The sequence below is a fragment of the Oryctolagus cuniculus genome, chromosome 16 (assembly GCF_964237555.1).
Source record: "Oryctolagus cuniculus chromosome 16, mOryCun1.1, whole genome shotgun sequence".
NCBI lineage: Eukaryota > Metazoa > Chordata > Mammalia > Lagomorpha > Leporidae > Oryctolagus > Oryctolagus cuniculus.
The window spans coordinates 21,059,658-21,085,961 of record NC_091447.1 but is presented as its reverse complement, the minus strand read 5'-3'; the positions used below and the strand labels follow the sequence as shown (position 1 = coordinate 21,085,961).

At 51.9% G+C, this 26,304-nt stretch overlaps 1 protein-coding gene and 2 long non-coding RNA genes across 3 annotated transcripts in view; 2 read left to right on the top strand and 1 right to left on the bottom strand.

Moving 5' to 3' along the window:
- Window positions 1-13,158: 13,158 nt before the first annotated feature.
- On the bottom strand, window positions 13,159-14,724 carry PRR15 (proline rich 15). The gene has a single exon (XM_070059691.1). The coding sequence runs from the start codon at window positions 14,722-14,724 to the stop codon at window positions 14,347-14,349; it is 378 nt and encodes a 125-aa protein (XP_069915792.1). The 3' UTR covers window positions 13,159-14,346.
- A 119-nt stretch (window positions 14,725-14,843) lies between these two features.
- LOC108177222 (uncharacterized) overlaps window positions 14,844-26,304 on the top strand; it is a 73,861-nt gene continuing 62,400 nt past the window's right edge. Inside the window, exon 1 of the long non-coding RNA XR_011383124.1 lies at window positions 14,844-16,265. This is a non-coding gene — a long non-coding RNA (uncharacterized lncRNA). The remainder of the gene's footprint in view (window positions 16,266-26,304) is intronic.
- LOC127492660 (uncharacterized) lies at window positions 17,135-22,533 on the top strand. The gene is made up of 3 exons (XR_007922336.2): window positions 17,135-17,266; window positions 21,019-21,102; window positions 22,344-22,533. It is a non-coding gene; the product is annotated as an uncharacterized lncRNA (long non-coding RNA).

Below are 26,304 nucleotides of genomic sequence, written 5' to 3'. Positions count from 1 at the left end.
GAGGACATTACTTCCCGCCACCACTAGAGGCAGCACAGAGATGTCCCCAGTCAAAGCCAGAAGGTGCCAAAGGCACTGAAGACTTCCCCCGCTGCCTTTGGAATGTTTTCAGAGTGCAGAGTTTGCAATTCTAGGTCACTTCCTTTGTTTGACTCACTCGTGTTGTGGGCGGCAGAGGGGGGTGATGTGACCGCAGAAGCATTCCAAGTGGGTGCCTGAGACAGGCTAAGTTTGGGGTGCCCACGTGGGGGAAGGGCCTTTAGGGTGCCGGGTGGAATGTCTGAGGAACGGGGAGCTTTCTGGGGGAGCTCGGGCATCTACTCAGGCTTGCAGCCTTCTCCCTGGTGCCTGCCGATTGGAAACCAGAAACGTGGGATGGGACAGAAAATCTGCACAGCACAAAATGGACTGATGGCGACTGAAGCAGGGAGGGGCTGGGAGGAGGACGCAGAAAAGGACCAGCAGAGGCCTCCGTCCTGTCTCCTCCCCACCCCAATATTTGGGTGTCAGGAGAGCCAGAGAGACATCTCCCAGCTGCTGCCTTCCTCCTCCAATGCCCACCACAGCCAAGGCTGGGCCAGGCGGGAACCAGGAGGTGAGAACTGCAGCTGGGTCTCCTCTGGGCGTGGGCAAGGGTCCAAGGACTTTGAGCGCTCATCTGCTGCCTCCCAGGGTGCACGCTAGCAGGAAGCTGGAATAGGGAGCGCGGCCAGAGCTGGAACCCAGGCGCTTTGATGTGGGATGCGTGGGACTCAGCTGCCATAGCAGACACCATTTCTCCTTCCTCTTCCTTTTTCTCTTCTCTTCTCCCTGGGGTGCCCCGCCCCGCTCCACCCCTGTGTCTCCCCTCGTGCCTCCTCTGCTTCCTTCAGTCCTCTGACAGTCGGCAAGGAACCATTGATGGCCTGTGGCACAGAGGGGACCACAGGAGGGAAGACTGAGCTTCTCCAGGCCACCGTGACAAGTGAGCCCAGACTTGGTGGCTTACGACAATACACGTTTAGCCTCACAATTCCGAAGTCCGTGTCTGAAATCAAGGTGTCCACATTCCTTCTGAAGGCCTCTTCCAGTCCCGGCTGCTCCAGGTGCCCCTTGGGCTGCATAACTCGCTGCCTTTGTCTCCTTCTTCCATGGCCCTCTCTTTAGTGGTGGTTGGTGGACTGTGTTGCTTTGAATAGTTAGTTCTCCAGGGCCTCCCTGGAAGGCCCATCATGATCTCATCTTGGGACCCTGCACTATAATGGCAAAACCCCTTTTTCCAAATCAGACCATATTCATAGGTTCTGGAGAGTAGGATTTCTCTTTTTAGGGGCTGCCATTCAATCCACTATAGACACGATTCCAACCTGAAGATATGACGCAGTTCTTCTGTTCTCACCCATTCTGTAAACCAAGTAGTTACTGGTGATGCACTATTAGCCTTGAACAGCTAAGCCACAAACTGAAGCAAGCACCTGCTCACCCTTAACCAGCAGCATCCTCAGGCTGACCTAAGTGTGCGAGGTCTGCATCCATCATTGCCAGCAAAGCTACTCACTGCTCACAAGGGCTGCAGAAGCAAACACACCCACTTGGCAGGGGTGACCTTATTGCACTTGGCATTGAAGAGCCTGGTAAGCCCTGGGTCTGTGTCCTTCAGGGGAATACAAGTACCTGCACACACATGCATACACACACACACATTCACGCTAAAATCCAGCCCATCAAGAATCAATTCAATGGGAAATACCTTGCCCTAAGATGCCTCATCTCAATGTATGTTTTCAGACTTCGAGTCCATCTTTCATTAGCAGAAAGCTGGAATCAGGAGCTGAAGCTGAGACTTGAACCTGGGCCCTCTGATGTGGGACCTGGGCTTCTTAACTGCTAGGCTAAACGCCCAAGACTCTGTGTCTTCATGGGAAGAGCTGAGAAATTACCCATCAAACAGGTGTGGATACAGGCTTACATGAAATCACGTACATGAAAAGTGCTTTCCAAATTGTTAAGCCCTGTGTAGAATGCTGGGTATGACCAGCGTTCTGTCCTGCTTTGAGGCAGCTGTGACACTTTCTTAGCAAGGTGGAGTGAAATGTAGGTGCTTCCGTGTGACCCATTTTGTCCAGGGACTTGGTAAAAGTTGTTGCCTAATGAATGAAGCCCTATAATTAACCAGAGAGATAGTCATGGATAGGATGGCAACACTGCATTTTCATAGCTTAAAACCTTGCAAATAAATATTTGAATGATGATTGCACTCAAGGAATTCAGGAACAGGAAGGCTGGCCTTCAGATGAATAGAAGAATGGGAGGATGCAAATTCACTTGGTTTTCCTGGGCCTGCAGCCATGCTCACCACTTCCCTGAGAGACAAAGGGAGAAAATGGACTGCCGGCCTCGGCAGGTGACGAGCAGGTGGCTCTGTGGCTACGGCCCTGGACTCTTTCCCCAGGGATCCTCAGAAGGTGCCTGCGTCCGTGAACCTTTCTCCACAAGACACTGACTGCCCAAGGAAGAATGAGTTGTCCTCTCCCTGCTGACATCCGTCTTCGCAGGACCGCCGGGGAAAATCCTGATACGGAGATGTGGGAACAGATGGCCTGGCCAGGTAGTGCCTCTGCCCCAGCTGAGAACAAGTAGGATCACACAGCACACCCCCAGTTCAGTGCTGTCCTGCTGGGAGGCCCCCCTCCAGGAGGGTGCACTGGACTCCAGTAGTGAATCTGTGCGCCCTGAGACGTCAGAGAGCTGAGAGGCTGAGGGGATGAGGCATCGGGTTTGCTGAACAGAAAATTCCATTTGGCCATGACTCCAGGAGATTCTCCTTCCCATCCAGGGCTGCTTCCCACTCGGGAACTCGGTGATGGCGCTGGGGCTCTGCAAACTTCAAGAGTTAAAAGGCAGAACATCCCACACTGCTGGTGGCCTCTGCTGCCTATCAGCCCAAGGATAATGTTGCTCCAGAAGCAAAGAGGGCGACTTGTCAGGACTGGGGACCAGTTAGTGCCCTCAGGCCACTTACACTGCCTGAGGTGGAACTACAATAACTCATCAAAATATCCTGAATCATTCTTGAGTGATCTAACACCAGATCACAAATTATTCTTGTCTTTTTTTAATAATATTTATTTATTTATTTATTTGAAAGTCAGAGTTACACAGAGAGAGAAAGGCCTTCTATCCGCTGTTTCACTCCCCAGTTGGCTGCAACAGCCAGAGCTAAGCCAATCCAAAGCCAGGAGCCAAGAGCTTCCTCCGGGTCTCCCATGCGGGTGCAGGGGCACAAGGACCTGGGCCATCTTCTACTGCTTTCCCAGGCCATAGCAGAGAGCTGGATTGGAAGTAGAGCAGCTGGGACCCAAACTGGCGCCCACATGGGATGCCGGCATTGCAGGCGGCCACTTTACCCATTATGCCACAGCGCCAGCCCCTATTTTTGTCTTTATTGCATGGTAATGCAGAGCAAAGATAAGGTCCCAGGGGTTTATACTGTGGCACAGTGAGATAGGCCACCACTTGAGACACCTGGACCCCTCACTGGAGCACTGGTTTAGAGTCCTGGCTCCTCTGAGCTTTGGATCCAGCTTCCTGCTAATGTATCTAGGAGGCATTAGCGGATGATGGGCAAATATTTGGGTTCCTACCACCCATGTGGGAGACTCAGAGGGGGTTCCTGGTTCCTGATTTTGACCTGGCCTACCCCTGGCTATTGCAGGGATTTGGGGAAAGAATCAGCAGATGGAAGATCTCTTTATCTTTTTCTCTCCCCCCAAATAAATAAATAAATCGATCAATAAATCAAATAAATCAATCTTAAAGAAGAGTAAGGGCCTATTTTCATTCTGCATCTTCAGTTTAATCCATTATCTAGTACCTGATAGACACATCGAGCAACTAAAAAGTGAATAAACTCAATAAGCCTTTGAGAGTAAATGAATAAATGAAAAGCGATGTAGCCAGGACTTAAACCCCTGCAGTAGTGTGAGGCAGTAGTACCATCTTTGCCTTCTCCATTTTTTCCCAAGTCCCTCCTACAAGGGCATGTGTGTGCTAGGTACTCAATAAACAGTTACTGAATTGCACTGAACTTATAGGACTCAGAAATTAGATCCTACTCTGACCTTAGAATAACGAAACACCTAAGAATCCCCACAATTACAGGGTGCAGCGGGTGAAATTCTACCCTTCCTTTCTGAAGAGCCCTAGCTCTGTCTCCCTTCAAACTGAAAATAATGGCTTTTGCTCTCCGAATGCTCTCTACTGTGTAGTCTTGGCTGTTCAGGGAAAGTGGAAGCCACAGCTCCGTTTTCTGATTGGCTGATCTCTGAGCCATGTGCTTTTTCTGTGCACTGGGGAAAGTAGGGGATAATAGGGCATCTCCTTTGAGAACTCTGGTGCCTGCTGAGACCCTCATTAGGCTACATCTCCTCCTCTGTGGCTGCCTGTTCTCCACCTGCATCAGCCTTCCCATGTAATCCCTCAGAATTGGCCTCAGTGTAAAAGAAGCGGAGGCCGCATCCCAGGGTGAAGACATGAGCAGCTGCCTTCAATCACACAGGCCCCTCTGTATGAACTCAGCCTGGCACAGACTTCCCGGAACAGATGGCCTGCCCAGGCTCGGCAGGGAGGTGCCCCGGAGCTACGTGAGGCCTGCCCTGGATTCTTGCCATTGTTGCCTCTGAAGAGTTGTACCGACCTCAGCTCCTCTCCCACAGTACAGCAGTGGGCAGCTTGAGTAACCATACGGGTTGTGAAGATGAAATTTCTTCCTTGGCTTCCTCCCATCTCTAGGATCAGAAATGCAGGGAGTGTGGTCACTCCTAGGGAGTTGGGGATGTTGCTGTTGACAAAGTGGTGTCCCCGAGAGAGTCTGCAGACCGCGCCTAGGCCTGAAACTCTCCATTGCACTTCCCAACCAAGTAACCTCCCCCCTCTTTTAATATTTATTTATTTGAGAGGCAGGGTTACAGACAGAAAGAAGGAGAGACAGAGAGAGAGAAAGAGCTTCCATCTGCTGGTCCGCTCCCCAAATGGCTGCAACGGCCAGATTTGGGCCCATCCGAAGCCAGGAGCTTCCTCTGTCTCCCACGTGGGTGCAGGGGCCCAAGCACTAGGGCCATCTCTAACTGCTTTCCCAGGCCATAAGCAGAGAGCTGGATCAGAAGAGGAGTAGCTGGAACACAAACCGGAGCATATATGGGATGCAGGCCGCAGAGGGAGGCTTAGCCCACTATGCCACAGTGCCAGTCCCAAGTAACTCCCTTTTCATTTCTCTGTTTCACTCTCACTTTGGGGAATCTGGTGACACTTTAAACACATTCACAAAATAATCGCAGACTCAAGGTACCATCTGGGACAGAAATAGAACAGAACACAGAAACCACTCTCCTTTGTCACCCCAGGGCCTGGCCCTGTGGTCTCCTCTCTTTCTCCTTCTCATTGCCCCTTGTCGCTTGTCTGAGTTTTGGGGGCAAAGGCATAGCCATAGTTCACTAAAAAAGCAGACTTCCCAGGACTCCAAGGAAGAGGAGCTTTGAAAGTTTTAAACAGAAACTACTGGAACAATTCCTTCTGGCCGACCTCAGCCCATTGCTCAAGGTAAGAATAAATGCAGCTGGTAGGACTGAGGGCTGCGTCTACGCTGTGTAGTTGTCTCTGGGAGACACGCTGCTTCCCAGCTCACACGGGGAAGTGATGTTATCACCTCCATTCCCTGGCAAGGAGCACAGAGCCAGTGAGGCGAGGGAGGTACACTCAGGCTCTACTTCTGCATGGCTGCCCCGGGCAGCCCAAGTGCCCTCAGAGTCACTGACTGTCTGCCAAGGAAGGGCATAGCTAAAGAGACCCGGGCCTTGGAACACTCAACTCCCAGAAAGGCTTCTAGGCAGGGGGAGATGTTCCAAGATGGGAGGTTGAAGAGGGAGAGGGGCTATGAACTGACATCTTCCTGCTTTGGTGGAAATGGAGAATAGTTGGAAAGATGGATGAGAGAGAGAGAGAGAGAGCAAGAGCAAGAGCGAGCAAGCTGGAGACATGGGCAGAGGCTGCCCATGTAGGGTCCTTAACATAGTTTTAGTGATGCCACACTGCCTCTTGAGGGCATTGGCTTTCTTTCTATTTTTTTAAATTAATTTATTTAATTGGAAAGGCAGAGTTACAGAGAGTAAGAGGTAGAGAGAGAGGTCGGTCTTCCATCCGCTGGTTCACTCCCCAAGTGGCTGTCATCGCCGGAACTGGGCCGATCTGAAGCCGGGAGCCAGGAGCTCCTTCTGGGTCTCCCATGTGGGTGCAGGGGCCTAAGGACTTGGGCCATCTTCTACCACTTTCCCAGGCCATAACAGATAGCTGAATCAGAAATGGAGCAGCCTGGACTCGAACCAGCACCCATACAGGACGTTGGTACTATAGGCAGCAGCTTTACCTGCTATGCTGGGCCCCAGCATTGTCTTTCTATGAGACGGGTGCGGGGGGAGGGGGGTTGTGGTGTTGTAGTGCATCAGGTTAAGCCACCACCTTGAAACCAGCACCCCGTATCAGAGTGCTGGTTTTAGTCCTGTCTGCTCTATTTCCTATCCAGCTTCCTGCTAATGCGCTTGGAAAGGCAACAGAAGATGACACAAGTACTTGGGCCCTGCCACCCATGAGGGAGACCTGCATGGAATTCCTGGCTCCTGGCTTGGGCCTGGCCCAGCTCCTGCTGTTGCAGCCATTTGGGAGTGAACCAGTAGATGGAAGATCTCTCTCTCTCTCTCTCTCTCTCTCTCTCTCTCTGCCTCTTCCTCCCCCCTCCCTCTCCCACTCTCTATTACTCTGCCTTTCAAATAAATAAAATAAATCTTTAAAGCAGAGAAAGGGAGACAGGAGGAGCACAGGAAGGAGATGTTATTAGAGCGAGGCAGCCTCACCTGCAGAAATACCAGTTTCCTCCTCAAACTGTACCAGTCCAGTGAGGTTTGCTGTCATGTTTTCATCCCTGAGGCCCAACATAATCAGTGGTTTGGTGCCCACTGATACACAGTAACCAGTTCCAGAAGGTGATTTCCAGTGACTGACACCGATGGGACCACGGTGACTTCTCACTGGTCAGTGGGCCATGGCCATGCCCTTTATAGTAAAGGCGGCGTCTCTATATCTCAGAAAGGGTCTCTACCTCTGTTCTTTATATGAAATATTCCTGTTCCTATTACTGGGTGGTTTCTCTCTCCTGATTGGATTCTTGCTGAGAAATTTCTCTACCTGCCAGAAGTAGCTTGCCTCCCTACAGAAGAAAGGATTATGGCTCTACTAAGAGTTATTGCTGGCCAGCGCCGCGGCTCACTAGGCTAATCCTCCACCTTGCGGTGCTGGCACACCGGGTTCTAGTCCCGGTCGGGGCGCCGGATTCTGTCCCGGTTGCTCCTCTTCCAGGCCAGCTCTCTGCTGTGGCCCGGGAGTGCAGTGGAGGATGGCCCAGGTGCTTGGCCCCTGCACCTGCATGGGAGACCAGGAGGAAGCACCTGGCTCCCGGCTTCGGATTGGCGCAGCGTGCCGGCCGGCAGCAGCTATTTGGGGGGGTGAACCAACGGCAAAGGAAGACCTTTCTCTCTGTCTCTCTCTCTCACTGTCTAACTCTGCCTGTCAAAAAAAAAAAAAAAAAAAAAAGAGTTATTGCTACCTGTTTGTACAAGCATCCAGAGGGTCCATTTCTTGTGGATTGGTCAGGAGTTCGTGAAAGTACAAAAACTCTGATCATTGTTCTTGAAGCTTCCTGATTTCACAAACCAAAAATGTCCAGGAGATGCGAGATCACATACGTGCAGAGTGGTTGACTAAACACGCTACTCCCAGAGTGATCAGTTCTCCTTGGGAAAATGTGGTCCAGGACATAAAATGGGAAGAGACTTGTGAAGGTTGAGGGAAGGTTTGTGAGGAAGGAGGTGGGGGAAGAGTGTGCCATGTGGAGCCAGCAGGACCCCCACAAAGCTGCAGATGTGGCCAGCGCACAACACTCTCCATGGAACTGACGGTCACATGCAATGGTTGGGCAGAGGGGTGGCTCCTGAGGGGTTTGTCTTATCCTGGAGGGTTTAACCGAGCATGGAGAAGTGAGAGATGACTGTCTCCAGGCCACTGCGCCTGAAGTGGATGAATTCCTGATCCAGATGACATCAATACGATGGGAAAATCAAGTTTAAATAAGACTAGAGGGATGGACAGGATTTGGACCCTGCAGAGCTAGTTATGAAGAAGAACATATAAAATAATCAAAGTATCCTTTAAAATGATTTTATTTTAACTGATACATAAAAATTGCACATATTTGGGGTACCAAGTGTTATGTTGACACATGTATATATTGTGTGATGTTCAAATCAGGGTAAAGATACTTGTCTCCTCAAACAGTGATCATTTCTTTGTGGTGAAGACAGGGAATATCATTGTTTCTAGCTTTTATTTAAAGAAAAATAGTATGTTAGTATCATCTGTGTCATCTTCCCATGCAAGAGAACTCCAGAACTTGTTACTCCTTTCTAACCGTAACTTGGTGCCCATTAATCCACCTTCCTTTCCCTCTTTACCCTAAGTCCCTAGGCTCCGGGACAACTACTCTACTCTCATCGATCTCATGAGATCAATGCTTCTAGATTCCAAGTATGAATGAGACCATGTGATATTTGTCTTTCTGGGACTGACTTATTTCTGACCTCTAGTTCCACCCACGTGGTTGCATAGGGCAAGGATTTATCCCTTTTTATGGCTGAATTATATTCCATTGTGTTTATCTGCCACATTTTTGAAATCCACTCAGCCACGGTTGGACACTTAGGTTGTTTCCATGCCTGAGCTGTTGTAAATAGTACTGCCATAAACACGTCAGAGTGATTGCATTTCCCTTGGATATATACCCTGTAGTGGGAGGGCTGAATCATATGGTGATTCTATTTTTAGGCTTTTGAGGAACCTCCCCTCTGTTTTCCACAATGGCTGTGCTAATTTACATTCTCACCAATGGTGTACAAGCGCTTCCGTTTCTCCACATCTTTGCAGCATTTTTGTTCTTTCGTCTTTCTTTTTTTAATTTTTTGTTTGTTTGTTTTAGACAGTGAGACAGAGAGAGAAAGGTCTTCATTTTCCGTTGGTTCACCTCCCAAGTGGCCGCTGCGGCAGGTGCATTGCGGCTGGCGTGCTGCGCTGATCTGAAGCCAGGAGCCAGGCGCTTCTCCTGGTCTCCCATGCGGGTGCGGGGCCCAAACACTTGGGCCATCCTCCACTGCACTCCCGGGCCACAGCAGAGAGCTGGACTGGAAGAGGAGCAACCGGGACAGAACCCGGGGTGCCGGCACCGCAGGCGGAGGATTAGCCAAGTGAGCCGCGGCGCCGGCCTTTCGTCTTTATGATAGCCAGTCTAAGTGGAGTGAGTTAATATCTCATCGCAGTTTTGATTTGCGTTTCCCATGATTAGAGAGGGTGTGTACTTTTCCATGCACCTGTTGGTCTTTAGTATGTCTTTCAGAAAGAAAGGACATTTTTTGAATACTAATATAGCATAAGAAGTCTTTTCTGCAACTTGATTCTGGAGAGGAAGAATGAGGCTTGATGTTCCTTTAGAGAATTCCCCCGTTGTTGGGTCAAGCAGCAGTCTGCTAATTTAAGTGGCGTCCGTATCCTGGTTGATACTTCTCAGCCCGCCCTCCTGTCTCCCCACCTAACAATCAACATTGAAGCAGTGATACCTTCTGTTTTAAAGTAAACAGTGAATATTATCTTTACTTTTATAACCAGTTGTTCCAAAAAGCAGGATACTAAAAGGGAACCTTAAAGCTGGGCCATAAACTCCGCATCTTCAATTACAGAACAGTAAACTTCACCTAGATCGTCTACGACTAACCCAGAGAGACAGGATTGAAGAAGGTGTCTTGGACAAGAGTAAGAAACACTGGCTCTGCTTATTAACTAGCTACTAGGAAGAAACCCAGGGTATTTGTAGCTCAAGGAAAATCCCTTTTCAACAGGCACAGAGAGACCCCATATCGGTCCCAGGTTGCCTTACTCAGCCCGCAGATCACGAGCGGCTCCCCCCAGGGCTGTCCATCTTCAGCGTCTTCAGTCCTAACCTTTCTAGATTTAGAGCCAGAAATTCTCACCTCTTGGGCAAACCAGCAGTCCTGGTGCACACCTCAGAAATGCAGACCCTCTACTCAGGGACCTTATTGTTGCCTGAGGTTATGCCAGTAATTCTGCAGGGATGATCCTGAGTCAGGAAGCATGGCTGGATTCCTGCAAGGACTGCTCACCAGTGGGCTTCAAACCACTTATGAAAAAAGCCACGCATGGATTTCAAAAGACTTTTGTGCCAAAAACAAACTTAGCTTTTAATTCCATTTTTCCATAAACTTTTATGCAGTACCCTTGTATATGCTGGCTTTGGCCACGTGGATTGTGGTTAGCAGCCTTTACTGTATCTATGTAAATGGTCAGCTGCCTTCTGCAAAGGCCAGGTTCGGCGTTCCCGTACATTCCATCTCCCTGTGAGAATCTCCTCTCACCACGAACACTATTCATTCCGTGTTCCACACTTGCAAGCCATTTTCTTAAAAAGTGGTGGCAACACCCTGTGCCTGCAGGAGCCCAGAGCAAGCCCCTGGACATCCTGATGCCTCCTCTTCCACATTTCTGAACCTTACGAGTGTGCTTGGAGAGGCCAGGTGAGCACAGGGTCAGGGAGTGTGGAGAGCAGGTGAGAACAATACTGCAATGGGACAGTCAGCTCCTCAATGGCGAGCTTGCCCTGGTTGCCACACTAATTTCTAGACGATGGTCCTTGTATGTTGTCATGTGTAAAATATCTCTGAGCCCACTCACTACCTGCCATCAAAGATCAATTGGAACTTACTCCAAGAAAGAACCTTTTAAATTTTTGTTTAGTTACAATAAAATATAGATGTAAAAGAATCAACTTCCTTTTCTGTATCTGTCAAGCTGGCTTTGTAGGCTTGTTTCCAGACTGGCTGACACTACCCAGCTAGCAAAAAATTTTTTTCATCACAGGTCCCTTGTTGTCACTATTAATGTCCATGACTCATTCCTTTTTAGATTACTTTTTATTTGAACTTGTTTTTTTTTTAAAGATTTACTTTATTTATTTGAAAGGCAGAGTGACAAAGAAAGAGAGAGAGAGAATCGATCTTCCATCCACTAGTTCATTTCTTAAATGGCTGTAATGGCCAGGGCTGGGCCAGGGCTGGGCCAGGCCGAAGCCAGGAGTCAAGAACTCCATCCAGGTCTCCCATTTGAGTGGCAGGGACCCAAGCACTTGGGCCAGCCTCCACCGCTTTCCCCAGCACATTAGCAGGGAGCTGGATCCAAGATGGAGTTGATCTGGTGCTCAGACGCGGGACGCCAGCATTGCAGGGCTGGCAGGGTGCGGCTTCACCTGTGGCGCCACATCAGCCTCTCATTTTTAAAATTAATTCATTTGAAGGCATTAAATTTTTCTTCTGTGTATCCCAGGAAAAGAACTCAGTAGCAAAACCTGAGCCAGGGCTTTTGTGCATTGTGCATGAGGTTTAGTGTCCTTCTACAGGCAGGCAGGGCCAGAGTGGCAGAGTTCACACAGTATTTCAAAGTAGAAAAAACATCTACAGGTGCCCCCCTCCCGCCCCCCAGCAAGCACTACACGGATGCAAATTCCAGTGTGTGCTCTTGAAATGCAAGTCAGAAGGGGATGAGCAGAAGCACCAACACAAAGGGGCCTTCAGGTGACCTGTAATATGAGTCCCTGCTCAGCCACAGAGTTTGCAAGGAGACTCACTGAGGCAAAACCACTCAGGGCAGAGAATTATCTTGGCTAGGGACGTGTGCAGCACGGACGTATGCAGCGAACATACCACTAGAGTTTTGTTCCTCTTCTCATACCATTTAGTAGCTCAGATCTAAAACTTTTTGACAGTTTCCGAATATTAGGTGAAATTTCATTTGTAAGGGGGTTGAAAGAGAACAAAAATTTCTAATCTACTTAACTCCAGCTTTATTCACCATTTTCCTTTTATTTGGTTAAATTATGTCAAGGTTGAGAATTTTTAGGTTGTATACATTATGGGGATGAGCCATCTAGAGCGCAGAGATTCCTGCAAGACGCTTCGTCAAATGATCTCATCTCCCTCGTGATCTTTTTATCTCACCCATTTTGTTGGGGTTCGGATTCTACCGAGTTGGGATGAAATCAGTGTATTCTTCCCACTGCGTAATTTAGACTGCTTTGAAAGGCTGCAGCTACCAAGCTCAATGGCGGATTGTGAACTGCATTCACTGTCATAACTGTGTGGCACGGTTTTCTTCTGGAACAGGGGAGTAAGGATGTCGCGCTAATCAGTTCCACGCCATAGGTCTGCTCCTGGTGGACTGGGGGGGGGGGCAGAGCCTGACACGGAAGCTGGCAGAATGCCAGGGTCTGTGCCTCTAAAGGAACTTGTAAGAAAAGACGGTTTTAAAGTTGATAAAACTGATACACCTGTGTAACTGTAAAACCGGGCAGAGCTGACTCTGAGACGGGGTGCAAGCCCAATCAGGTGGCTTTCAGGAGACTACATACCTCTACCTGACTTCTCCAGTGAAACTGACGTACCTATGAGGGTTTCCCAAGCTCTCCTTGACACCTGCTGTGCTTAGTTCCAGCCCACAATCCCCTCCCTTACTATGGCCTTCTTTCTTAGCTCCTTCTTCTTCCTCTAGAGAACATGAGCCCATCTCAAATCTATATAATGCCTTCCTCTTCTAGGAAGCCCACCCTGATGAGCCTGTGGTCACATCCTTCCCCGTCCTAAATATACCGCAAGAAGACTTTTCATGCTTAGAAATACTCTTCCATACTGTCTCTTCTAGTGTAAACTGTTTGCAGTGTCCATGTAAGAACCTCCCTTTAGAAAAAGGCATTGGGTCTGTGTACAGCCGTGTGACAAGCGGTAGGTACACTGTTATGCTGCTGGTACCCACGCTGAGTCACTAACTTCAATTCAACCCAGCCATCCTTATCAATCTTTGTGAAGTTTGTTTATAAAATAACAAAACAGGTTGATTGCTTAAACTACTAATTTGAGAGAAATTAAAAGCCCATCCTCTTTCCATCAGGGGTGGGGGACCAGGTTTCCATCAAGGGCCCTGTGGAGATTTATAACATCACTCCTGGGCCACGCAGAAGCATCAGTTAGCCTGCTATAGGTTTATTGAATTTCGAGTTCCGCCTGTGGTTGCCTTGGCAAGGCCGGACCTTCTGATTTTGCCGCCTTCTGTGGCCCCAGGGCCAGCAACACCAGGTCTGGCCCTGCACTATGGAGGGAAGAGAGCCCACTGCCCCTTCTTCAGGACTGCAGTATCACTTGTCACCTGCTGCAAGCAAGCGCTATCCGTTCACTCCTGTTACGAGAGCTCATAATAAAAGCAAATAGGTAAATTTTTGTTCTGTATTCCTCAGGCTGATCTACAGGCGTTGAGACTGGACAAATGTGCCCCGTGGAGCGAACACAGGAGCCCTGAAGCAGAGGGCAGGGGAACAAGCTGGCTTTGCCCAGCCCGAGTCAGTCCACCTGGGTACTATCAGAGGGCTGTTCACCATGGCGACGGGAAAGGACGTGCGGCGAGCAGTGTGACTTGGGCCACTCTAGAAAAGGCACTGAAATAGGAGCACTGAGGATCCAGAACCGGTCCCGGCCCCAGCGCTGTGGTGGGCCGCCCGGCTAAGGGGCCCCCCGCCCGGCTCTCTCCTCCCTGCCGCCCTCGCTGGGTGGCAGATGATTCACTCTGTCACCTCGGTCTTGGCATGCCTGCGTCTGGATGTGCTTCTCCGGAAGTCTTGCAGTGTACGCATTTGAAGGGTGCCCGCTCAGACCGGCGGTACCGCGTCCTGGGTCCACATCCGAGGCCGGCCCGCTCGTGGGAATCGCCCCTGCGCCAGAGCGGTCGCTCTCGTGTCCTGTGTGGCAGGCGGCCGCCGGGGAAGGGGCTTCGGCCTTGACCTTGGGGCACCCACGGCAGTGCGGAGACTCGCTTCCCAGGGTCCTCGGAGCTCACCCCCTTCACCAGTGGGATGCGGAGTTCAGGTTCAGCGGCCATCGCCTCCTCCCGCCCACAGACCAGAGGCGGGGCCAGGCCCCCCGGTTTTTTTTTTTTTTTTTTTTTTTGCGTGGGTGGGGGGACAAAAATTATGCCATCTTCCTCAGCCGCAGGTATCTCCTCTTACCAGAAATAAATATTTAATGCGTCCTCGGGTCATGGAATACAGAAAATTCAACGGACACTTCACTCGTCCAGAAAACAGAATCCTGGAGGCCTTGTGTGACTATTGTGAACCGGGCAGGGTGAAACACCTGGCACAGGGCCCGGGGGCTGCGGTTACTGCGCGCCCCCCGGAGGGTTGCCGGACAGCTCCGCCTCCTCCGCGGACCCCACGCTGCCATCCGGGAGCAGCGTGGCGCGCACTTTCCTCTTCTCCTTGAAGCGGCCAGAGCGCGAGACCTTCAGGTTGCGGCGGCTGCTGCCCGATTTGTCCCCACTCTTGTCCGGCTTTTGGGGCTCGCCGGCGCCCCCGAGGACGTTGGGGTGCTGGTTCTCGCGCGCGCCGCCCGTCCAGTCTGGGCTGGGCGGCGCGGGCTCCCCGAGTGCGGGCGGGGCGGGCGGCTGCGCCTCCGCAGCTTCCTTGCTTTTCTTCCTGCTGTTGGTTAGCGACTTCCACCAGGGGCCCGAGCTGCCTGTGCCACCGCTGTCAGCCATGGCTGGCCGGCCGAGGGGCCCGGGGCGCCCCGGCTCGGGAAGGGGCTCGGCGGGGACGACCCCTCTCCACCCCTTCCCCGGCCCGGCCCACGCGAGATGCCACTGGCAGCCGAGGCAGCGCCCTTGCTGGGAAAGAAAACAAAACTTGGTTACTGGGTTGATGGAAATTACGTGCACCCCAAGCCCGGTTCCTCCCCCGCGCTCTGCCTGCTCACAACCCGCGGGGCTCCGGGCGCCTTCAGGCCCGAGCTGCCCAGCCCGTGCTCCCAAGGTGGCTACGGAGGCGCAGCTTCCAGGGCGCCCCCTCCCGGCCTCAAGGCGGCGTCTTGAACTCGCGGCCTCAGTCTTGGCATTTTGGGGCAGAAGCTCTGTGGTCTGCATGCAGAAAGGACCCCCGGAGAGGGGCCCAGACACCTGGACCAACCCGGGTCCCCAGGGAGAATGGCCCATCCTGTCCACACCGCCTGACGGTGACCACCCGGCCCAGAGTGGCCTCTCTTCAGAGGAGCCCCTAGGGGCGTGCGTCCTGGCTGGGGGAGAACCAAGGTGGACTAGACCACAAGCACTTGCAGTTCCCCCGGGCAGTTCTGCTCCGGGGAGAAGTTACATCCCAGTACGAGAGGGACAGGCTCCTGCCGCTTTGTGTTCTAAATCCTGCTGTTACTCACTGGGCCTCGTGACTTTCAGAGAAGCACACGTCTAGACTGAACTTCCCTTGGAAACCGCCCCTCCCACGCTTCCTTTTACTCCCGACACCAATCTCGCGTCTTAGGGAAGCCGGCCCCGGCCGACGGCCGTGATGGGGCCACAGGACAAACGTCCTCTTCCCTTAATTCTGTATTAAAATATGCAACTAAGTTAAAACAGCAACTCAGTTCTTGAGGACTTGAACCACAAGTGAAGGGTTTCTCTTCCTTTCCTTGCGCGCTACCGGGAACTCAGGAACGATGCGCTCCCCGCTCCCGGCCCCCAGCTCTGAGTGCCCCCCTCTCTCGCGGATAGGTGCAGGGCGCCGGGGCAGCGCGGGGGCGCTCAGCGCCTGTGCGGGCGCCGCCCCTACGCGGCCGCCGCACTCGCTCACGCTCCATCGATTCGTGAGGGTGCGGGGAGGGGAAACTGAGTGGCGTCGGTTCTCGGACGTTCTCCCCCTAGAACTGCGGGCCGCGGGAGTCTGAGCGCCCACAGGAGGCGGCCCGGAGGCCTCGTTGGCGCCCCAAAGCCGCGCCGCCGGCTCCTCCCAGGACGCCCCGAGTGCACGCTCTGGCAGTGACTTGAAAACAACAATAAAAGAAAAAAACAGCCGTTTCGGTTAAAAGGCACCGACCCCTTCAGGCGCTAGGGGCGGCCCGGCCCGGCCCGGCCCGGCTTGCCACCACTGCGCTCCCAACTACTTTGCAGAGGGGCCGAGAACCCCCACTCCCCAGGGGGCGGGGGGCTGCCCTGATGCTGCTCTCTGCCCTCAGCCCCTCAAAGATCGACTTCGTGTGCACCCAAAGGCTTTGTGGGAATGGCGCAAGGAAAAGATCGCACATGACGCAAAGGTACGCGGAGCGCAGGGAAGCCGGGGTCCGCGACCCGGAGGCGCGGGACGCCTCCCAGGAGGACACCCCGGCGCCAGGCTTTGTCTGGGCGGACGCAGAACCACCCGGGGTCGCTCACCTGCTCGGGCTTCCCAGGGTCCCGCAGCCCCGCGGGCACTAAGCGGGATGCGCCGGGGCCACCCGGATGCTGGGGCGCGGCGTCCCCTCCGGGCTTCTGCGAAGTGTGCCTGCGGGAGTCCGCTCAGCCCAGCAAGACCAGGGCGCGCCCGTCTCCCCTGGCACCTCCACGTTCAGCGCGCTGCGGCGGCAGCTCGGGGCGGACGGCGCGGAAGGCGGGGGTCGCAGGGAGGCCAGCCTCGCCGAATGGCCCCGAGGCTTCGCGGTTAGCAGCCTTCACTCCTCGGCTGCGCGCCTTCTCCCTGCTGGGCGCCCCCGGGAGCCGTGGAGAGCCGGGACCTCAGCTGCTCCCTGTGGCGCCTTGGAACTTCCTACGCATCCGTAGGAACGGGCAAAGACATCTGCCCACCTGCTGGTTATTCGCCAAGTGGTTCGAGAAACCCCGGGGCAGCGGGGGAGGGGGGCAGGCTCCAGGAGGCGGCCTCGGTGGCCACAGGTGCAGGTGGAACTTGGCGTTCCCGCCCTCCGGGGCTCGAGATTGGATCAGGTTGCAGACGTGGCGCCGGCCCAGAGGTGTCTGATTGGAGAAAGCCGCGCCGCGCCTTTCACCGCCCCGACTCCTCCCGGCGAGGACCCCGGCCGCAGGTGGGCTCCGTTGGGGTAACGCCGCCGCCGCCGCTCGACCTCTGCCCCTGTCCTGTGGGTCCTAGGAGCCCGAGTTCGGGAACTCGCAGGCGCTGATTCCCAAGCGGGTCAAAGCGTTGCAGGCGCCGGGAGCTGGAAGGCTGTAACATTCACCGGCTTGCTGCGTGCCCCCCGGGCGCGGCCCCAAGCTCCTTCTATGGATCAACTCGTTCTCTCCGCACGGCCGCCCCAGGAGGCAGGTACAGTTATTAAACTCCCTGGGCCGCTGTGCTCGGGGTGGCAGGCTGGTTCGTGGCGGGAGCCGGGTTGGTACCCAGGCGATCTTCGCTCCACGTGTCGCCACCGCGTGCGGGTCCCTGGCTGTTCACTGGGCTCCCAGAGGGTGTGAATTTCCTTCTTTCTTGCCAGGAGGTACGTGGACCGCTGCCTGTCCCCAAGGGAGGCAGAAACCCAGCCCGAGCCACGGCAGGGAGGGACGAGCGACAAAGCGCGCTGCTCTGAGTTGGGGGCGCTTTTGAGCCCCCCCCCCCCCCCCAGCAGGGTCTTTGGTTAGTTAGCAAGGTATCGCCCTGGGCGCTTGGGCTGAGGAAGGCAGAGGCGCTGCTTGCTCCGTCTTGCAAGATGGTCTTTGTTTAATCAACTATCTGGATTCCCTTTGGGTTCATTTTTAAGGGTACCTCCTCCCCACCCCACCCCCACCAGGGACCGTGAGTGGAGCCACGGATGCCTGACTACCTCTAACTCACCTGTGGGGTAGAATCAGTAGAGGGACATTTTTGTAGGGTTTGCTCATGGAAGATGGTCACAGCCCAGGTGTGACTAGTTGATAGGACCACCCTCGCTCAGGAGTCTGAATTTGTGTCAGGGGCGCAGCAAGGTGCACTTGAAAGCGATTGAAGGTTTTTTTTTTTTTCCAGGCTTATTTTATTTATTTGAAAGACAGAATTACAGGGAGAGGTAAAGACAGAGATCTTCGATCCACTGGTTCACTCCCCAAATGGCCGCAACTGAACTGAGCCAATCCAAAACCAGGATCTAGGAACAACTTTTGGGTCTCTCACATAGGTGCAGGGACCCAAGGAGTTGGGTCATTCTCCACTGCTTTCCCAGATGCGTTAGCAGGAGCAGCTGGGACTCGAAGGGGAGCCCATATGGGATGCTGGTGCTGCAGGCCAGAGCTTTAACCCACTGTGCCACACCTTGGGCCCGGGTGATTGTGTTTTCAAATATTGGTTGGAGTTAGTTTTACAGCATCCGTGGTATGGCACCAGGGCTGAGCAGTCAGGCCAGCGACTGGGAGGGGGGAGTGGGATGGTCCATCCTGGAGCTGGAACTTTACAGCTGGAGGAATTGCGGCCCTCAGGGGTGCCCTTGGGGGAGGTGTCGTCACCCCTGAACCCAGGTGACCTAGAGCCACCCTGCTACTGCTGCTACTGTGTTTGTTTTCCTAGAGCTGGGTTGCTAATGCATTCGTTTTCCGTGTGGGTGTAAGAATGAAGAAATGGAGGGAAAGAAAGGTAGCACTGCCCAATGGCGCGTCATCCAGGCCAGCATTTTCTTGGTAAATGAACCTTTACTAACTGCTGAAATAGGAATTTGGTTCTCATACCCCACCCCATCTGCAGTCAGCAACCTGGAATGTTTCTGACGTGTTCCGTGGAGTTAATGATGGCACCTTACAAACAAATCCTGCACCCAGTGAAGACATTTAGATGGGGACAGAAAGAGGGGGACGAGGAGTGGGGGTGGGGATGGATGTGGGTCCTGGACAGGGGGAGTAGCCGGTGGGAGCCTCGAGATGTGAAGGAGCTTAGGATGCCTGAGATGCAGAGAGGGCTGGTGCCGGCTGGGGGCCCAGAGCGAGCCCATGTGCTCTAGATGGTTCTGGGAAAGTGGGCGTGACCAGCCCATGTGGACCATATACCACTGAAGAAGGGGTGGCATGATGAGATTTTTCATCCAGCTGGCCCCCTAGTTGCATGTTAAGACTGGTGGTAGAGGGGAAAGTGTGAGGCTACAAGGAAACCAGCAACAAACAGCGGGAGTCGTTCATGTGGGGCGTTCTGATCACTTGTACACTGGTGCCAGTGGGGAAGGTGGAGAGAATTAGAGGAGGTAAGAGAGAGAGTGGAAGTAGGATCAGTAGGCACTATTTTGTTTACTTCACAAACAGGAGATTAAGTTAGACGGAGGCTTCAAAGGGAAATAGCTTCCCAGCCTTCCTTGCAACTGAGAGGGGCCATGAGATTCAGCCTCAGCCAATGGAGCTCTAGGGAAGACTGCAGGAAATACTTCTTCCCCAGATAAAAGGTGGAGCCCTCTGAAAGAAGAACATCTTTTGCCACAAGGACAGTGTGAAAATGTGATGTCTGGTATTACAGCAGCCCTCCTGCAACAGTGAGGCAAGAGGCATAGGACTAAAAGGCAACATGCTAAAGACAATGGCAGGGGAGCGTGGAAAGTGTCTGGGTCCTTGGTGCCACTGAGTCCCTGAGAGAACACCTCCCTATGACTGAGTTCTGTGAGATAATATGTACCCTTATGATCTCCCCATTTAAACACTGTTTTTGGTTACTTGCAACCAAGGGCATACTTGGTACAAACTCTAAGGGAAGATGATGATGTTTAAAGGGGAAAGAAGTGTTTTTGCATCAATCTGAAAAGTTCAAAGAAAAAGGAAGATTTAGTGAAAAATGATGGGAAAAGTTTTAGACACAGAAAATCCATCTATAAAATGAAGCACTTCCATGGAAAAGACTTACAGAATGTGTAGGTAAACATGTGTGCAGTGCGTGGATGGAAAAGTAGGGGTGAGTCCAGACGGGGAGGCTCATCCTGTAGTAACCTGATTTTTTTTTTTTTTTTAAAGATTTATTTGAAAGGCAGTTACAAAGAGGGAGAGGCATAGACAAAGAGAAGGAGAGAGTGAGAGATCGAGAGATCTTGTGTCTGCTGGTTCGCTCCCCAAACAGCTGCATCATGCAGTAGCCAGGGCTGGGCCAGGCTGAAACCAGGAGCCAGGAGTTTCATCCAGGTTTTCCGTGTGAGGGCAGGGGACCAAGTACTGGGGCCGTCTTCCGCTGCTTTCTCAGGCACATGGGTAAGGTGCTGGATCAGAAGTGGAGCAGAGGGGACTTGAACTGGTGCTCATGTGGGAGGCTGGCGGTGCAGGCAATTTAACCCACTGCGCCACAGCAACAGCCCCAGAAATTTGTTTAAAGATAATTTTTAAAACAACTAAGATTTATTTTCTACTATTTTTGCATCAACAACTGTTTTTAATCTATAAAAATTCTCCTAACCATCTCATGCCATAACACACACACACACACGCACACACGCACACACACAGGTTTCGTGTTACCCAGATAATTGTGGATTGTGACTGTTGCGCAGGAATCTACTATATGGCTCTATAAGGAAGGAATGGTCTAGTCCTATGGTTCTGGTTTGCTAAGTTAGACTTCATATAGTGTAGATGAATTCAAAAGAAAAAACTGATCCAGTTAGCAATAGATGACCCTTAATGTTATGCTATTTAAATATGTTTAGGATGGATATTACTTATTTTTCCAAATTTATTTTCTTTTTATTTGAAATGGAGAAAGAGGAGAAAGAGAGTTTCCATCTGCTGGTTCACTCCCCAAATACCCACACAGTTGGGGCTGGACCAGGCCAAAGCCGGGAGCCTGGAACTCAGGTTTCCCATGTGGGTGGTGGGGACTCCGGCCCTGGAGCCATCCCCTGCTGCCTCCCAGGGTGGCCGCTGGCAGGAAACTGGAATTGGAAGTGGAGCTGGGTCTTGAACTGAAGCATTCCACTAAGGGAGGTGGGAGCCCCAAGGGGTGTCTGAACCCCCGTGCCAAATGCCCAGCCCTGCTTCTAGTTCTTACTGTTATTTTATCTTGCCATTATTATTTTTCCAAGTGTGTTGCCAACTTGGGTAAAGACATTGCTTTCTTTCTCTAAAACAAGGTTGCTGCTTTCCTAGGGGAACCTCTCAGGGCAGTGGCACTGCCGCCGAGGACAGCAGCGAATGGACTCAGAGGGCAGGCATTGTGTACTAGACCTTAAGGTAAGGACAACGCAGCTTCAACCTGGCATTGCACAGGAGGCTGGGCAGGGGGCTGTCTGCCTTCTAATCCTCTATGATGGGAACTTGGCAAAAGGAAATGTAGTGGGAAATTTCCAAGAAGTAGAGCTAGTCAGAATGACAAAAACAGAAGTCACCTGTGCCCTTTCTTGCCCGCAGCAGCCACGGCTCCCCACGGCTAACTTTTGGAGCGTTAGTCCTTGGAGTCCTCGTGCCCCCTGGTTTTTCCTGTTCACGTTTTCGTTCTTTGCCGTGCCTGGCCTTGCTTTTGCTTCCCTCTCTTCCCACTTTGCTCCCTCCCTCTGTTCTTTCTTCTGTGGACACTTCCGCCCTTTTAAGAGCAGGCCTGCCTCTCCCCTGTTCTCGGTGGGGTCATCCAGGTTCTTGAAGCCGGCGGTTGCCTTCCTCCTCTCTGCGAGCCCCTTGCTGTCAGGACAAGCTGTTACAGATCTTTTCTGTTTTGCACATTTCTGCTGAGCACCTGCCCTGAGCAGAGCTGATTTCAGGTCCGGTTTGAGCTATCCCAGCCGGCTCTCCCCACCACTAGTCCCTGTGTCTCAGGAGTCCCTCTGACAGGTTCAGAGCTTAGAGAGTTATCTGTCACCTGCTTCAGCAGGTGGTCACCAAGTCTCTGTGTGACAAGGCACTCGGACCTCCCAGCTCAGCCATCCCACAGCCAGGTGGCTGGGGGCACCTTTCAGTGGGAGCACCTCTTGACCCTCCCTCTCTCTTCCCTGGAGACTGGCCGTCTTCTCTCGTTCTGGGCTCTGAGATGTGCTGGCCTCATAGTCTCGCTGTACTGCACTCCAGTCTGACACCTGCCCATCTCTCCCTAACGTAGCTTCTCGCAGGTTCTTGGATTTAGAGGACAGCAGCAGTCCTCATCTTTTTGGTCTATTGGCAGCGTCAGCATTGTTGAGTCTTCCTAACTATTCGGGGGCCCGCAATGTGCTGCAGTGGGTTAAGCCGCTGCTTTGGGAGGAAGCCTGCATCCCATATCCGAGTGCCTGGTTCCAGTGCCAGCTGCTTCTGACCCAGCTCCCTGCTAATGCACTGGGCAGCAGCAGATGATGGCCAAAGTACTTGAGTCCCTATCACCCCTATGGGAGACCTAATGTTGGCTGTTGCGGCCCTTTGGGGAGTTAACCAGTAGATGGAAGATCTTTGTTTCCTTTTTCCTCTTTCTCTGATGCTCTGCCTTTGAAACCAAAATACAAATCTAGAAGATGGCCCAAGTCCTTGGGCCCCTGCACCCATGTGGGAGATCCAGAAGAAGCTCCTGGCCTCGGATTGACACAGCTCCGGCTGTTGGCAGCCATCTGGGGAGTGAACCAGTGGATGGAAGACCTCTCTCTCTCTCTCTACCTCTCTCTGTAACTCTTTAAAATAAATAAAATAAATCTTCAAAAAAAATTCAAATCTTTTTTTTTTGGGAGGGGGGCACTGTTTCAGTTTCTTTTTTCCTGACTTCTCCTCCTCTGTCTACATTGCCAACATATCTTCTGTTTTCCCAGAAATATTATCTACAAGCTGACATCTATTTTTAAATTTTTAACTGACATAAAATTGTAGATATTTATGGGATACGGTGTGATGATTCAATGTGTGCATACCTTGTGTAGTATTCAAGACAGGGTAAACATGTCCGTCTCCTCATTTATCATTTCTTTATCCTGAAAAGGCATATTTTCAGCTGTTTGTGAAGCCAAACAGCTTGTGGCAGGAACAGGAATCAAAAATCAGGCAGTTGGGGCTGGCTTTGTGGTATAGTGGGTAAAGCCACTGCCTGCAGTGCCGGCATCCCATGTGGGCACCAATTCAAGTCCTGGCTGCTCCACTTCCCATCCAGCTCTCTACTATGGCCTGGGAAAGCAGTGGAAGATGGCCCAAGGGCTTGGGCCCTTGCATCCGCGTGGGAGAGCCGGAGGAAGCTCCTGGCTCCCAGCTTTGGATCAGCACAGCTCCAGCCGTTGCGGCCAATTGGGGAGTGAACCATCGGATGGAAGACCATTCTCTGTCTCTCCTCTCTCTGTGTAACTCTGGCTTTCATATAAATAAATAAATCTTAAAAAAAAAAAAAATCAGGCAGTCACCCTGTGGAGCTGGAGCTTTGAAGCATTTGTGCTGTTGGATTTCTGGAGCTTCAGTCCTGAGTCCTCTTCCGAGCCTCTTCGCCCATGCCTCTGGCTTCAGGTACCATTTACTTGAAGGCAGCTCTTGAATATATCACTTCAGCTCAGGCCTCGCCTTCAAATCCCAGACCTGAGTATCTAACCAGTTCCTTGCCATTTCTTCTTGGCCATCTTCAGTGTACATCAAGCTGAATGAGAATAGAATATGATCTCCCAATATTGTCTCCTGTTCCCCTAACCTGTCCTTACTCTGGAATCTTCTAAGTGGCTGGTGCCATAGCGAAGCAGCAGTACAAACCAAAGCGTCTGCTTAGTTGGCTCAGGCTGCTATGATAGAATACCGTAGAGCAGGAGGCTTACAGACAACAGGAAGTTGTTTCTCGTACTTCTAGGGGCTGGGAAGTCCAAGGTTTGCCTGGTGATTGGGTGTCTGGTGGGGCCCATCTCCTGGATCGTGGGTGGCTCTCTTCCTGCTGCGTCCTCACCTGGTGGAAGGGACGAAGGAGCTCCTGGGGTCTCTGATAAGGACCCTAATCTCATCTGGGAGCTCAGGCCTCAGGACCTTGGTCATGTCTTGGTGTTCTTGGATATTACTGCGCGTTCCTCATTTTCTGTAAAAGTTTTTTTTTTTTTTTGGTGGGGGCAGGAAAATTTAAGGCCTAGGACAAAAGTGTCTTCACTCCAGAAACAGTTGTTAAGAGCTCAGGGGAGTTGCTAGACCAGAGCTCTTTAAGCTCATGAGGTTTCTTTTGGCAACAGAAATGGAAGACCGTGTGAACACCGGCCCGTAACTGCCCCCTCTCAGAGACAAGTCCATTCATTTCCTTTCTCGCCACTCCTCAGCTCTTTTCTGTGCCAAATGTTCACCCAGATTCCTGGGCGTACTTTACTTCTGGTTTGCCCGCCCCCTCATTTGGAAGTCATCAGGCCCCTTGAGGGCGGAGCCTAATAAGGGGAGGATCTACTATTAGTGCAACGAATCGCTGTCCCTGTGGCTCCAGGAGGCGCTCAGAACTGGAGTTCCTTTTATGCTCAGTGGCTGCCAGCAGAATGCACACACATCGTCCACCCTTCCCCTGGCAGAAGGGCGTGCTTTAGTTAGATTGTAGATGGTTTGCTTAGGTTTCTCCTCTTGACTTACATTATAATTTTTTTTAAAGGTTTTTATTTATCTGAAGTAAAGTTACAGAGATAGAAAAGTCTTCTATCTGCTGGTTCGTTCCCTAAATGGCCAGAATGGCTGGGGCCAGGCCTATCCGAAGCCAGGAGCCTCTTCCAGGTCTCCTAGGTGGGTGCAGGGGCCCAAGTGCTTGGGCCATCTTCCACTGCCCTCCCACGCAGCGAGCAGAGAGCTGGATTGGAAGAGGAGCTGGTGGGCCATGAACTGGCGCCCATATGGGAGGCCGGAGCTGCAGGCAGAGGATTAGCTTACTATGTCACAGCCCTAGTCCCTATAATTTTCTTGTTTATCTATTATCTTAATCTCTCACTAGAAAATGAGTCTCATTTAATGATCATTTATATGATACTTTGTATGTATCAGGTGTGGTTCCATATAAACACTATGTATGTATGATATAAATATTAACACATTAAACCCTTCCAAAAGCCTATGAAATACACAGGGTCATTATTATAGATGAGGCAAATGAGCCACTAGGAGCTGAAGTATCAGAGGCAGCCTTTGACCAGGGAGGCTGGCCTGGGGGTTCAGGAGCCTAACACACACACCACAGTGCTATGTGTGTCTCCACCAGCGTTCAGACAGGTCACTGTCGAATCCTGGCTGCTGGCCTGGTGCCAGCTGTAACACTTCTCAGGGCTGCTGAGTGAGTTTCCATTGAATGCATAAACATGAGTGCTCCATTGGTTATCCTATGACAGACTTGTAAGAAGAAATGTAGTAAGAGTGGCAGTGAAATACAACTCAGCATTGTCGCGCATAATGAGAGCTTGATTTTCTTTACTTGTGCCGTGGGAGTATGGAGGTAGACCGAAGCATCTGAGAAGTTTTTGCTTCTGTGTTCAGAAAATTGGCAGGACGCTCTGCTTTTGTGATGCCCTTGGAAGGAGAAGGAGTGAAGGTGGGATGCAGGTGGGGAGGCGTGCTGTGGTGCTGGAGGGTGGCTGCAGAGATGTGTTCAGTATTGTACTTAAGGAATGAATGAGTGATGGAGAGAAGCCAAAACCCTGGAACAGGTCTCCGCAGGGCAGCTGGACTCCATCAGGAAACAGTTCGACTTCATTATTCGCTGGTCACTCGTCACCTTCGGCAGCACTGCTCTCTCGCTGGTCACCTGATTCCAGGTCAGGCCTGGGGTAGCCTCGCTCCTTTAGATTAAGGTGGCCTGCTCTCGGCTGCGGTTAGTTTTCCAAGTGCTGGCTTGGTCTTGCCCCGTTTGTCAGGCTGTAGTTTGTCTTTTGTGGCTTGTCAACGTGTCAGCCCTCATAGAAGCATCCTGTGCGCAGGTGGGAGGTGGGTATCTGATCTGATGCAGGAAGTGAATCTCGGCTTCCTCACCTGTGTCAAGGCCAACATGAAGCGCACACAGTTGGCAACACTTAACATATAGTTGCTTTCCTGGGTCACAGGCTGGGCTCGCCCGGCTCGGGGAGGCTGGCCCTACTCGGAGCCAGCATGGGCAGCTGTCCCAGCCTTGCCCCTGTTACACACATGATGGAGCTTCCTTGCACAGTGAGAGGAGCTGCTTCCGTTACAATATAGCACAGCTGAGTTTGCCTGCTTTCTGTGGTCTTGTCACTTTTCACGGCCAGAGCCACGAGAACGATAGAACCTGCTGGTCATGCTGGTCATTTCTTCCATTAGAAAGCTGGAGAATTTGCTCCAGGTCACAGGACCTTAAGAGGTGGAGCTACTGTGTCACTAACACAGCGTCCTCGTGGGACGACATGAATCTCCTATTGCACAGAGTTAATCATTAGATCGGTAAACACTTGTTGATATCAAGATTGTTTCATCAACAAAGCTAGCAGTCCTACTTGAAAAACCCTAATTACATCATCGCTTCTAGGTTTCCCCACTTAAAACAAT

Bases quoted from the DNA above. Each gene is read 5' to 3' on its own strand.
- PRR15 (XM_070059691.1), bottom strand. From the start codon at position 14,724: ATGGCTGACAGCGGTGGCACAGGCAGCTCGGGCCCCTGGTGGAAGTCG.